The sequence below is a fragment of the Mandrillus leucophaeus genome, unplaced genomic scaffold, assembly GCF_000951045.1.
Source record: "Mandrillus leucophaeus isolate KB7577 unplaced genomic scaffold, Mleu.le_1.0 Scaffold322, whole genome shotgun sequence".
NCBI classification, from domain to species: Eukaryota; Metazoa; Chordata; class Mammalia; order Primates; family Cercopithecidae; genus Mandrillus; species Mandrillus leucophaeus.
In genome coordinates, this window is record NW_012103388.1 from 3,114,874 (window position 1) to 3,127,615 (window position 12,742).

A 12,742-nucleotide genomic window follows, 5' to 3' on the forward strand; every position below is an offset into this window, starting at 1 on the left:
ACATAACAGACTCTCAAGTGTAGCTATCGTTATAAGACATGACAAAATATTCATCTTCTAATTGGCATCATTTGAAATTATTACAAGACAGCAGAAGGCCCATGTACCCCCTAATAATCAAGAAGGTAACTAGGCTGAGGTGGCTTATCTAAGTCTACTAAGCAGGGTGGTCATATACTAATAATAGGGCTTTACTTTGTGACTGGCTTGGTATTCTACCTAACAGATCATGCTATGCAGAAGCTCTGTGTTCTAGAATACTTTATTTTTGATGTCTTTCTTACCTACATCTAAACTTCCCACGTAATAGATGCATAATTACAAAGTACCTTATATTTAAATCACAGAAATATTCAGGAAGTTTGATTCTACTTCTTGCAAAGCATTACTCACTAGTTACGAGAAATAACTGGTTCTCTTATTCTCAATTTATGGTAGTGGCTAAACACAGAGGACTGAAGTAAAACTTCCCGATTTCACGAATGACACTGGTACAACAAATAAAGAGCAGGGAATTAGCTTGTCATCTGTGGCCCTGTTTGGCTGAGGGAGAAGAGGCGGTAAAAACATGTATGGGCTGGGAAGGCTTTGCTAAACCCTCCCCCTGGCTGGCTGCTCTGGTTTCTATCCAGCTAGTCTCCTGCATAATCTATATTCCTACTTTTCACCCTTGACTGTCCTTGTATTTATCATTGTGTAGTTAATCGCGAGTGCCAGGAATGATGTCTGGGTGCTGTGTCTAACAAATGAAAAATGTTGACATCAAAATGGCATTTACCTGTGAAAAAGCTTCAAAAAAATTTTTAAAGAAATAATAGCTTGTTTTCTTGAGACATCAGATATAACAAACATCAGCTGAGAGAAGTACTGTTAATTAAAAATTTTGCCTGCCAAATGGATGTCTCACCGAGCCGGTTGCTGTTTAATGCTTCATTGTTTGTGAAGAGCCATAAAGAGGATGAAATTAGGACACCTCTCCCAGGTGTTGGTCCCCTGTGGCTTTTAAATCTCAGAGCCTAGAATCCCTTCCCACTACCCACATCCTTCCCTTCTCGCTGGTTGGATGCACCTCCTAATTGCAGCTCAACTTAGCCCAGTTCTCCCATCTCTTGCTATTTTAATGGCATGTTTTGATGTCTGTCCACCACTGGACTGGAAAGCCCTTGAGGATGCTGTCTGTGCTGTTTGCTACTGTGCCTTCAGTACTTAGCACTGTGCCAGACATATATATATACACACTAGGACCTCCATACATTTTTCATTGAAAGAATACATGAATAAGTGTGAGGCAAGTGTGAGAAATACTCCTTTTGCTGAAATGGAAAATGGAAAACAGAAGAACCTTCCATTACCATCTTTTGCCATAGAGCTGGGCTCCTTAGCTGCTGCTCGGTGTCCCCAGTCTAAGGCAGTCCCCACATCCCACACGTGGCAAGTGTCTTCCAGCCCTGGGGCTTTCCTGCCTTGCTTCCCCAACCTAACCTGCCCTCCACCTCCATCTTCTGGCTCCACTGGGTTCTAGTCACTCCTTGGACCTACCGAAGTCCTACCTTAGCCATAAACATTTCAGATAATCCCAGTCTAGGGTGGTTATGCCTTACTTGAAATGATATACAATTTTTCTCTGTCAAATTGGCTTTTTTTTTTTTTCTGTTGCCCGGGCTGGAGTGCAGTGGTGTGATCATAGCAGCCTCAAACTCCTGAGCTCAAGTGGTTCTCCTGCCTCAGCATCCCAAGTAGCTGGGACCACAGGCACACACCATCACACTTGGCTAATTAAAAAAAAATTATGGAGATGAGGTCTCTCTATGCTGCCCACGTTGGTCTCTAACCCCTGGATCACATGAAATAATCCTCCCACCTTGGCCTCCCAAAGTGCTGGAATTACAGGTATGAGCCACCATGCTTGACCCTAACTGGCAAATCTTTAAAATATTGATCCTTTCCAATATCCATTGAGGTAGGTAGTCACTCATTCTCTTTTGCTGCTAGTAAGAATATAAACTTTTCTGGAGGTCAATTTTGCAAAAAGTATTAAAAGCCTGGAAAACCTATCCTCTGACCCAAGGAATCCACTTCTACAATTATACCTTGAGGATATGCACACGCAAATATTAAGCTGCAAGGATTTAATTTTAGTGTTGCTTTAAATGGAGAACAGTAAAAGGATCTCCAAGACCAAGAGTAGGGGATTATGGAAACCCAGTGGAAATTTTTGGTCATTGATGTGATGTCATCAGTGAATACTTACTGATATGGAAAGATATTACTAACATAGTATTAGATAAGAAAACAAGTCAAAACAGAAAGTGAAACACGAATCTACTTTTTTTTTTAAGTTCACACATTTAGAAATGATCTCTAGAAACATACAGCCAGCTTTTTAACAGTGGCTTTCTGTAGACAAAATGATTATGAATAGGATTGTATGTGAACGAGTTTGAGTGCACAGGGCTAGGTAGGGGTGTGGGGGGGCCTCACTGGTTCTCTGCTCACTTGTATTTCATCATTTTATAATAAATATGTATTGATTTTATGAGAAAGTTATTTTTAATTTTAAAATATGTCAACCACATGATTCACTTTTCATACTGTTACTTTTTCAACTGTGTGTGTGCTGTCTTCCCAGCTAGTTTATAAGTATCTTTTATGACTTTCTCAATACTTGGCAGTGTCCTATGCATAGTCGCTAATCATGACAATTGTCCGTGAATAACTAAAGCTTGGTTCTGTGGCCCTTTGTCATTAATTTTACACTTTCCATTCCACAACATTTATTATTTTGTTTCACAAATATTACTGAACACCTGTTATGTGAACAGTACCATGCTTGGAACCAGGGATTCCGAAATAAACAAGACACAGATTGTCCTGAAGGTGTTCAAAATATAGTGTGGGGATAGAGATGTGTGTGTGTGAGTGTGTGGCTATCTAGGCTAGGGCTGTGGATATGTGTGTGTATGGAAGAGTGTAGAAAGTTGTACATGTGTACAGGTAAGTAGGGATATGTTGGGGGCAGATGTATGTGGAGATAAGTGGAAGGAACATATAGAAATGGGGGTATGCAGAGATCACTGTGGAGGAGGGGTAGGTAGGGAGGTGTGGGGGGTTGAGGTACACAGGGGTGCGTGTTGGGGGGATGTAGGTAAAGCTATGTGTGGGTGAGTGTATGTGTTGTGCCTCATTCTCAGTTTTCTGAAACGTACAAAGCAGGACAGAGAATGATGTTAATGATTTATTAGGTGAGCAGTCTTGTATTTTTCCCAAGAGACCTTTTTCCAGGCCTCAGTCAAACTCCCAGCCCCACCCCTAGCTCTGCGCCAGTGCCTGGCAGCGTCCCACCCACAGCCCTCCCCGCCCCCTCTGCAGGCTGAGCTGGGAGGGGCTCCTACCTCACCTTTCACACTGTGTTCCTGTGTACCCAGCTTTGCAGGAGCACCGCACGTCTCCCCCGTTCACCACACAGCCGGTGGCAAATCTTGAAAGAAGACAGAAAAAGGCCCCATTAAAAACACAGATCGATAGGATTTATGCTCGTTATTGTTTACCACAAAGGACTGGCTTGCATTAAGTGAACACTGAAACCCAGGGTCTGGTTACTTTTTGTGTGAAGAAAATTTTGCCCATGAAGACTTGGAGAGATAATGATGAATGATCTCAGCTGACACTGGGCAATTTTGGTGAATAAGGACTGAAGGCATTTATTTGTTCCTTGGGGAAGAGCATTTTTCCCCTTAAGACAGAGCAGAGTAACTCCCTTTGGAAGAGATGATTACAACAGCATTTTTCCAGGAATAACAAGGAAGGAGTAAAACAAGTCTAGGCAGAAAAAAGAACAGAGTTCTGATTCTTTAAAAAAAAAAAAAAAAAGTTCTCCTTGTTGATTCTAGTTCTTCTCTATCAGACACATTGCCTTCTGGGAAGAAAAGTCGGTGGGGAGGCCAAGCCCTGGAGCCCCCTAAAGACGCACAGAGGACACTCACCTGCCTCGGCATTTCTGTGGGCACAATCATTGCTGATTCTCGCTTTTTTTTCAAACCAAGTTGTGGAATTTTGATCCCTTCTCTTTTAGCTCTAAAGTGGTGATATTTTACACTTGATCTTAGCCAAAAGGCTGAGAAGCAATAAGTGATGATATTTTAGAAGCAGCTTTAAACACACACACACACACCCCCCCCCAAAGAGACCATGAAAAAACCCTGTTGCCTTGCAAAGTACCTCCATCTGCCACTGGACATGACACTGATGCCATCTGAAGGAATATTACTCCATTCGCTGGTAAGAGAATGTCTGTTTAGGAAGCCTCTCAAGGCACAGTTAGACATTAGTCAGCACTATTAATATTGCGGGAAGGAGAAGCAGATAAAAATAGAGTTTTACTGATAAATCCAAAGACCTACGTGTTACTTCAACTGCATGGAAGCTGGAAGCTGACCTTGATGCTGCTATGCTTTGCAAATGAAAATAAAACACTTTTTCCAAGCACCCCAGTGGAAGTCTTGCTGCTCTCTACTTTTGCCAGCTTCTCTTCAAACAAGTCTGGGCAAGGTCAAGTGATTGATCCCTTGACAGATAAAGCTGCAGGATGGGGCAGGTTTCACGAGTATCAAATACATAGACAGCAAAGCAGAGCGCATTCCAGATAGGTCTCTCCAGAGAAGCCACACTTGGCACATGACTTGTGGCGATGTGAGGACTTGGCCCACGTGTCTGTTAAGGGCCGATATAGGCCTGCCTTTGTGATCCACACTTGTTTCTGAGTCTATGTACTAGTGAGACGTTCTCAGTGTCTTCTTGATTTTCAAACCAACTCCTGCTTCACTTGATTTTCAAACCAACTCTTGCTTCACTTAGTTTGTTACATTATTCTTTGCTTGGGCCCACAGTGAACGCTTTGTGATGAGCAAGGATATGACGAGGTGCCACACCTAAGGAGAGAGGAGGTTACCTTGGAAACACAGTGGTGGCTTCCTACCTATGTAGTCTATTGGTCACGTTGGAGCCAGAATGACAGCTCAGATCACTTGGTGGCTCAGAACTGTCCCAAAGCTTCCATCGCACTGAGGATAAGATCCAGATGCTTGACCACAGCCTGCAGGGTTCTGCGGAATCTGGGTTCTTAGCTGTTCCACCAACCTCACCTCCGGCCCTCTCTCTTCACACTGCACTTCCGCCACTCCTGCCTTCTCACTGCCCTTGAACACATGGTCACGGGCCTTTTCCTTCTGTTTCATCCTTGCCTGGGAGCCTCATGGCCAAAATACTGCCATAGCTTCCTCTATCCAACTTCAGGCCTCCTTGGCCATCCCTTTAAAGCAGCTACTCCCTCACTGTCAATGACACAACCTATTGCAGAAAATGTCATCTCTATCTCCAATTATACTTCTTATTGATTAGTGTGTGTGTTTGCTGAGTGTGATGACTCCCACCCTTTCTCTCCCTCTCTGCCACACTCTAGGTCAAGCCCCAGGAGAACAGGGACTGCCTCTGTCTTCTTCTTCCAGTTTCCCCGTCACATAGAGAGGGTTGAGGCCTGGCCCTGTCATGGGTGCTGGAGAAGTAGCTACTTAGCCACCGAATGAACAGTAAAAGAAAAGAGGGAAGGAAAAAGCCTGGAAGGATACAACTTGGAAAGACAGTTTCTGTTTGTTTTCTATTTTTTTTTTTTAAGATGGAGTCTCCTCTGTCGCCCAGGCTGGAGTGCCTTGGTACAATCTTGGCTCACTGCAGCCTCCGCCTCCCAGGTTCAAGCGATTCTCCTGCCTCAGCCTCCCGAGTAGTTTGGATTACAAGCTAATTTTTGTATTTTTAATTGAGACGGGGTTTCACCATGTTGGCCAAGCTGGTCTTGAACTCCTCATCTCAAGTGATCTGTCTTCCTTGGCCTCCTAAAGCACTGGGATTACAGGCGTAAGCCACCGCACCCAGCCTATTCATTTGTTTTCTTGTATGTCGTGTTCATTTTAATATTACAGCTTTCTTGAGATATAATTCACATATCATGCAATTCATCACATAAACTGTACAATTCAGTGGCTTGTAGTATATTCACAGAGTTGTACAACCATCACCACAATCAATTTGAAAATATTTTCGTCCCTTCAAAAAGAAATCCCAGACCCTGTGGCAATCACTTCCCATTCTCCCCACCTGCTCTCCCACCCCTAGTCCTAGGCAGCCACCAAACGACTTTGGGTCCCTGTAGGTTATGTCAAGCTGCTACGGTACCTGTTGGTGTGAGGACACGGGCAGGCCCTGCAGGATCCGTGGACGGCATTGCCATAGTAGCCCTCCTGGCAGCGCTCACAGTGCTCCCCCGCGGTGTTGTGCTGACAGTTCTAGGGACAGGTGAACAGCACAATTCACAGCAGCCAGTACAGTCCCTACTTCTGAGATCACTGTAATCTTACTTATCACACGACTAGAACTCAAGTCCTCTGACTTTCAGTGATACCAGCTCCTCTAGCCATGTATTTTCCCAGTCCCTCGAATCATTGCTGGTGTTAGAAAACAGGGGTAAGTGCCTTTCCCTCAGTGATGCGGTGCTTAACATTGGCAGCATGACATAGTGGGGACAAGACAGCTGAGTCTCCGTCCCACTCCAGCATCTCGAGGCCATGGAGTCCTGGGGCAAGATCCTTTCAATTGTATCAATTTTACTTCTATCAATTTTACTAGTGTATGATTTACATACAATTACAATTTTCTCAAAATGTACAGTTAGGATAATGCCCACCTTCTAAGGCTGTGGGGAGGATTTAAAAAAGCAAGTGTACTAAGCTCTTGGGAAATGTAAATTCTTTCCTTTCTTCTCCTTAGCACTGCTTTGATGAAAATTACCTTCATTTTACTTCATGGTTCACATAATAATGATATACTGAAGACTGATATTATTGAAATTAGTTCTTAACACAGAATTTGTTAAAACAATAAAAAGTTGCACAGTATCTGAAGAAAACACTCAGCTGAATTCCAGTGTCCCAAAGAAGCAAGAAATTAATGTTATCTAAGCTTTTTATTTACATAAATCCAATTATTTTCATGTCAAAGTTGCTGTCTAAGGAAATTTGTTCTTTAGTAAAGTGTTGAGATGAAATAATTTTGCAACCAAGTGGTCTATTGAGATAAAACCTGGTGGATTGGGTCAAAGTTGTTTATTTTCTTGGCGTTACCCTAGCAAAAAAGATCTAAATGCACAGAAACATCCAGGAAAACTCCCCTTACTGTGGGCATTTGATAATATGGAAACACTTTGTGTTAATTTTATGGGTAGGAATAAGTACAATTTTTAAAATTTGCCTATGTATTTTACTTCTGTATGCAGAGGTGTTGCTGGAGTAGGAAACTTTAATGAATGTCAGGGTTTTTGTTTTTTGTTTTTTTTGTTTTGTTTTGTTTTGAGACAGATTCTTGCACTGTCACCTGGGCTGGAGTGCAATGGCCTAGTCTCAGCTCACTGCAAACTCTGCCTCCCGGTTTCAAGTGATTCTCCTGCCTCAGCCTCCAGAGTAGCTGGGATTACAGGCACCCACCACCACGCACAGCTAATTTTTGTAGTTTTAGTAGAGACGGGGTTTCACCATGTTGGCCAGGATGATCTCAAACTCCTGACCTCATGATTCGCCCGCCTCGGCCTCCCAAAGTGCTGGGATTATAGGCATGAGCCATCGTGCCCAGCCATGAGTGTCAGTTTTTAAATAATATCTGAAGGTAGATTGGGAAAAACAATATACGTTTATATCCCAAGAGGACATGGCTTGTTCATAATGAAAAAGGTTGCCCTTCCATCATAAACGCCGTCAGTTTGTCCAGATTGAGCCAATCCATCCTTCACTAACCTTTGAGTAACTGAAAATTACACAAAACACTAAGATGTTAAAATATCCTTTCATGTTTTTTTCCTAGCTATAGAATTGTGCTATAAACAGAAGATATTAGTATTTCAGAGCATGGGGAGGGGCATTAAAGTAGGATGCTGCTCATGTGTTGAAATTTGCTTATTATCAGAAAGCTCACCCCATCCGGAATCCTTCCTTCCCCAAATCTCACTGCACTATGGGTCTAGACTCCTTGAGGTCTGGACACTGGGAACATCTTCCCTGCGGTTGATCAGCTCCACAGAGGAGTCTTCTCACGGGTGACTGAGGAGGACACCAGTGGCTTCCCTCACCCTCACCCAGTCTTCAGCTACCCTGACTCTCTCATAAGACATCAGTCCTTTGGAACTAATACGTTTCCATTTTAGTTCTCTTTCTCTTTTAATCCAAATGACAATTTAAAAGTAGAACACAACTGTATAGATATATTTCAGGCCTGTGTCTACTTAGCTCTGAGGCTGAACACATTGGAGAAGCAAGAATGTACAGATGCCAGAATTGAGGTGAGGACATCCGTATCCTACTAAAATCACTCTGAATACTGGTCCTCCACAGGGGTGAGAGGAGAGGATCAAGGAAGGGTGTCAAAACCCGTGTTGCTTGACAAAGTCCCATAAGAACATGTGAGAAACCCCTCACTGTCAGTTGAGAGTGGCCACCCTGGAAACCATCCTCAGTCCTGCAAACTTGGAGACCCTCCCTTCAGGTTTCTTGTGTTTTACTGTGAATAAACGAATGAACAAATGCTGCAGAAGCCCACGTCCACTCCCATGGCACATGCTCTCCTAGCTCCATTTGCCACTAAATATCTATTAGGCATTTACCATATGCCCAACTATGCTAGGCTCTAGCGATGTGAAGATGGGTTGGTCCCTCGACTCGGGGTACATGTAGTCCTGTGAATAGACATATTCAATATCCCGTGGAAAATAGGACACAAGTGTGCCAGCATCCCACGAGAGCAGGAGGAGGGGCTGCCTGCGAGGGCCACAAAAGGACTGAGCGCAAAAGTCAGGGAAGGGCATTCCAGGCACAGGGGACAGAGCGTGCAGAACCTCAGTCTTACAATAGCATGGCAGTGTGTGGAGGGAATGAAAGCAAAGGGCATGCCCAAGGCAGAAGTGCAAGGGGGCAGGATGCAGCTGGAAAGAGCCCCCAATACTGTGCTGAGGGTCGTGGGCTTTCTTCCATCTGAGCCTCAGAGGAGCACCATGTCAGCTGTGAATTTCGTATAAATCATTCTGAAATTCCATTGCAACTGCAGAGGGGAAGATGGGCTGAAGTCGCAGAGAATAAAAGAAGGAAGATAAAGAAAGAAGACAAAGAGAAAAGGGGAGGGAAATGGGAATGGAGAGGAAAATAAGGCGTGACAGGGACAGTAGACAGCAAGGGGAATTGGGGGGAGAGGAGAAAATATGGGGAGAAATTAGGGCAATGAGAAGAGGGAGAGACAGGGGTCTCAACATATAGCAGGAGGCCGTCATTGCAGGTCTCTCTAGATGGTGGCACCCGCATCACCTGCTACTCCTGCCCTTGACACTGGACACCTACTGCTGTACCAGCAAAAAGTTGGACTATTTATCTTTTCAAACTTCAGAGTCTATTGTTGAAACGACTTGACTTGAAGATTTACACCTGGGTGAAGGTCCCTGATGTTAGACATTTACTTTGAACCTTGAGAGGTGGAGGTCAATTTGCAGTGAAATCAGCCAGAAGGCCCATTTGATATTCAAAGATACTGGATTTCCTCATTACTGTTCTTTGAGAATGAGGGATGCATTCTCGGCTTCCATGCAGGGCACACAATTCAGGGTAGCATCAGCACTCAGGACTTGCCATGTAGCTGTTAGCTGAGCACAGACACGGGCTCAACTATATATAGTTGTGTGTGCGTGTGAGTGTGTACACACGTACACATCCCCTACTAGACAGCAAGCCTCGTGAGTGTAGGGATTGGGTCTGATGATTTTAACTCCAGCACTTAGCTGAGTACCTGCCATACTAGCAAATGCTCAGTGAGGATTTCCTGAATGAAGAGTCTCTGGTGGCCACATGGCCATTAGGGACAAGCGAAGACAAAACTACAAAAAAAAAGAAAATGGGAAAGAAAATCTTGTTTGATTAAAATATGAATTATGACTCTCACGAGTTTTCCTTTCAGTGGGTGACTACAAACAACAAAAAACAAAAACCAAAAACCTCCCTTTGTACTTTGGCAGTTTTCATAACATGGGCTTGACATCTAGCAATGGTTCACCAATAACACACTTACTCTTTTTTTGTTGTTTTTGTTTGTTTGTTCGTTTGTTTTGAGACGGAGTCTCGCTCTGTCACCCACGCTGGAGTGCAGTGTCGCGATCTTGGCTCACTGCAAGCTCCGCCTCCTGGGTTCATGCCACTCTCCTGCCTCAGTCTCCTGAGTAGCTGGGACTACAGGCACCCACCACCACGCCCGGCTAATTTTTTTGTATTTTTTAGTAGAGACAGGATTTCACTGTGTTAGCCAGGACGGTCTTGAACTCCTGACCTCGTGATTTGCCTGCCTCGGCCTCCCAAAGTGCTTGGATTACAGGCGTGAGCCACCGTGTCCAGCCAACATATTTATTCTTAATTAAAGCATCTACCTGTGTTACACAAAACATGCAATATCAAACATGAACTATTCTACAGGAATAATAACGAGCTGGAAAACAGTATTTACCAATACCTTTTACTCTTTTTGAACTTATAAGGTTACAGTCCAACAAAATATCCTATCAGGTGGCTCTTCACAACAATTTCCTGTTCTAGCCTGTCCCATCTTGCAGAGAAAGCAGTTCCCTGGGCCACGGTAAACGAGCTTCATACGGTCTAGGAACTCATACTTGAAACACACTCTAGTTGCATTACACAATGCAGAGAAAATTTGTGCCCGAGGAGTGCATTTCCAAAAGTGCACACACAACTGAAGTCCTGTATTCCTGGAGTACGCTCTCTCCTTTTCACTGTCCACTTTCCTCACTGGGGAGGCCCTGGTTACCAACGAGAACTCTAATGGAAGGGATGAAAAAAGCAGAATAAAAAAGGTTCTGCTTCAGGATGCATAAGAAAAATTTCCTGGCCGGGCGCGGTGGCTCACGCCTGTAATCCCAGCACTTTGGGAGGCCGAGACGGGTGGATCGCGAGGTCAGGAGATCGAGACCATCCTGGCTGACACGGTGAAACCCCGTCTCTACTTAAAAAAATACAAACAAACTAGCCGGGGCGAGGTGGCGGGCGCCTGTAGTCCCAGCTACTCGGGAGGCTGAAGCAGGAGAATGGCGTGAACCCGGAAGGCGGAGCTTGCAGTGAGCCGAGATGGCGCCACTGCACTCCAGCCTGGGCGACAGAGCGAGACTCCGTCTCAAAAAAAAAAAAGAAAAAGAAAAAGAAAAATTTCCTAAGAAACTAATTTTAGGTAGAAGAATTTTATAAAATATTCCAAAATAAGATAATTTTCCAGTGGATATGTTGTAGTCATCCAAGACAGCCTTGAGGCCACGAGAAAATATAGTCAATACAGGGAACAGGCAGGTAGAGGATGCTGAGGACGGGAGAGGCCATCAGCACTTTCTCTTCCCCACAACCTCCCTCACCTGTCTTCTCCAAGCCCCACTCTGTCTTGGCAATAGTGAAGCTTGTGTTGGACTGATTTGTTTGTTGTTGTTGTTTTGGTGTGGAGGCGGATGGAGTTTTGTTCTTGTTGCCCAGGCTGGAGTGCAGTGGCACAATCTCCGCTCAGTGCAACCTCTGCCTCTGGGGTTCAAGCAATTCTCCTGCCTCAGTCTCCCGAGTAGCTGGGATTACAGGCACCTGCCACCATGCCCAGCTAATGTTGGACTTATTTCTTATGAGCCTTAAGCCCTCCTCAAATCCCCTTCTCCCTGGCCGCTTTCTTGAGTTACTAGTCATCCGACAGCAACAAGCCCCACTCCCATAACTTCCTGCCACCCCAACAAAATTGGGACCCAAAGTAATGGCTTGGATTAGTTATGTCCTGGCAAGAATTAACTTCCAAGGTCCACCCATTACTATCATTTCATGAAGGAGAGATTTAGAAGCTAAAGTGTAACTTAATTGCTCAGATAGCAGCACCCGTTTAATGGTGCATGTTAAAACGGAGGAAAAAATGAAATGTAAAATAATTCAGCCTGATAATGCAGCCTCGTATATTCACGCAGCGACCTCTATTTAGGGTTTGGCAGGAGATGTGATGTTGATGTCTTCGGGCATAGTAGAGGGGAATGGAGGAGAAACAGATTGCCTGCTGATAGCATTAAAGTGTCAATTTACTCACAACACATATGCCTGAGCCATCCTGGCATCGATTTGAATGTCCGTTGCAATTGCAGGGAACACACCGTCCAGTATACAAGCCTTTGTGATCCCGATAATATCCAGGGCTACAACCCTATTTTTCAAACAAAGTGTTTAATCAGTACAAAGAAAGAAAACAATTACTATCCAAAGCATGTGACACCTCTCACTGTGAAGCATTCACATCATTTTTATCTTTTAGAGACGGGGTCTCACTATGCTGCCCGGGCTGGAGTGTAGTGACTATTCACAGGTGTGATCACAGCACACTAGAGTCTCGGGCTCCTGGGCTCAATCAATCCTCCTGCCTCAGCCTCCAACGTAGCTGGAACCATAGGCACATGCACCACTGAGCCCAGCTGAACCATTTGTTCTTCAAACCTTCTTTCCTTCGGTCAGTGTGAATATTTTTAATTTCAACCACCTGTCACGTCCACTTGTTTTTCTCTCAAGCTGTTTGGTTTTCATGCCCTGGTGGGAGTGTGAGACGCATGGTGGGGAAATGAGGGATAGGGCACACGTGGAGGTGG

At 44.4% G+C, this 12,742-nt stretch overlaps 1 protein-coding gene across 4 annotated transcripts in view; it reads right to left on the reverse strand.

Moving 5' to 3' along the window:
- Positions 1–12,742, reverse strand: part of LAMA3 (laminin, alpha 3) — a 271,074-nt gene that overhangs the window by 67,845 nt on the left and 190,487 nt on the right. For all 4 annotated transcript variants that reach the window (XM_011988082.1, XM_011988080.1, XM_011988084.1 and 1 more), the window contains 3 exons: positions 12,193–12,306; positions 6,229–6,338; positions 3,398–3,478 (listed from right to left, as the gene is read on the reverse strand). In XM_011988082.1, coding sequence (XP_011843472.1) covers positions 3,398–3,478; positions 6,229–6,338; positions 12,193–12,306 — 305 coding nt within the window. The remainder of the gene's footprint in view (positions 1–3,397; positions 3,479–6,228; positions 6,339–12,192; positions 12,307–12,742) is intronic.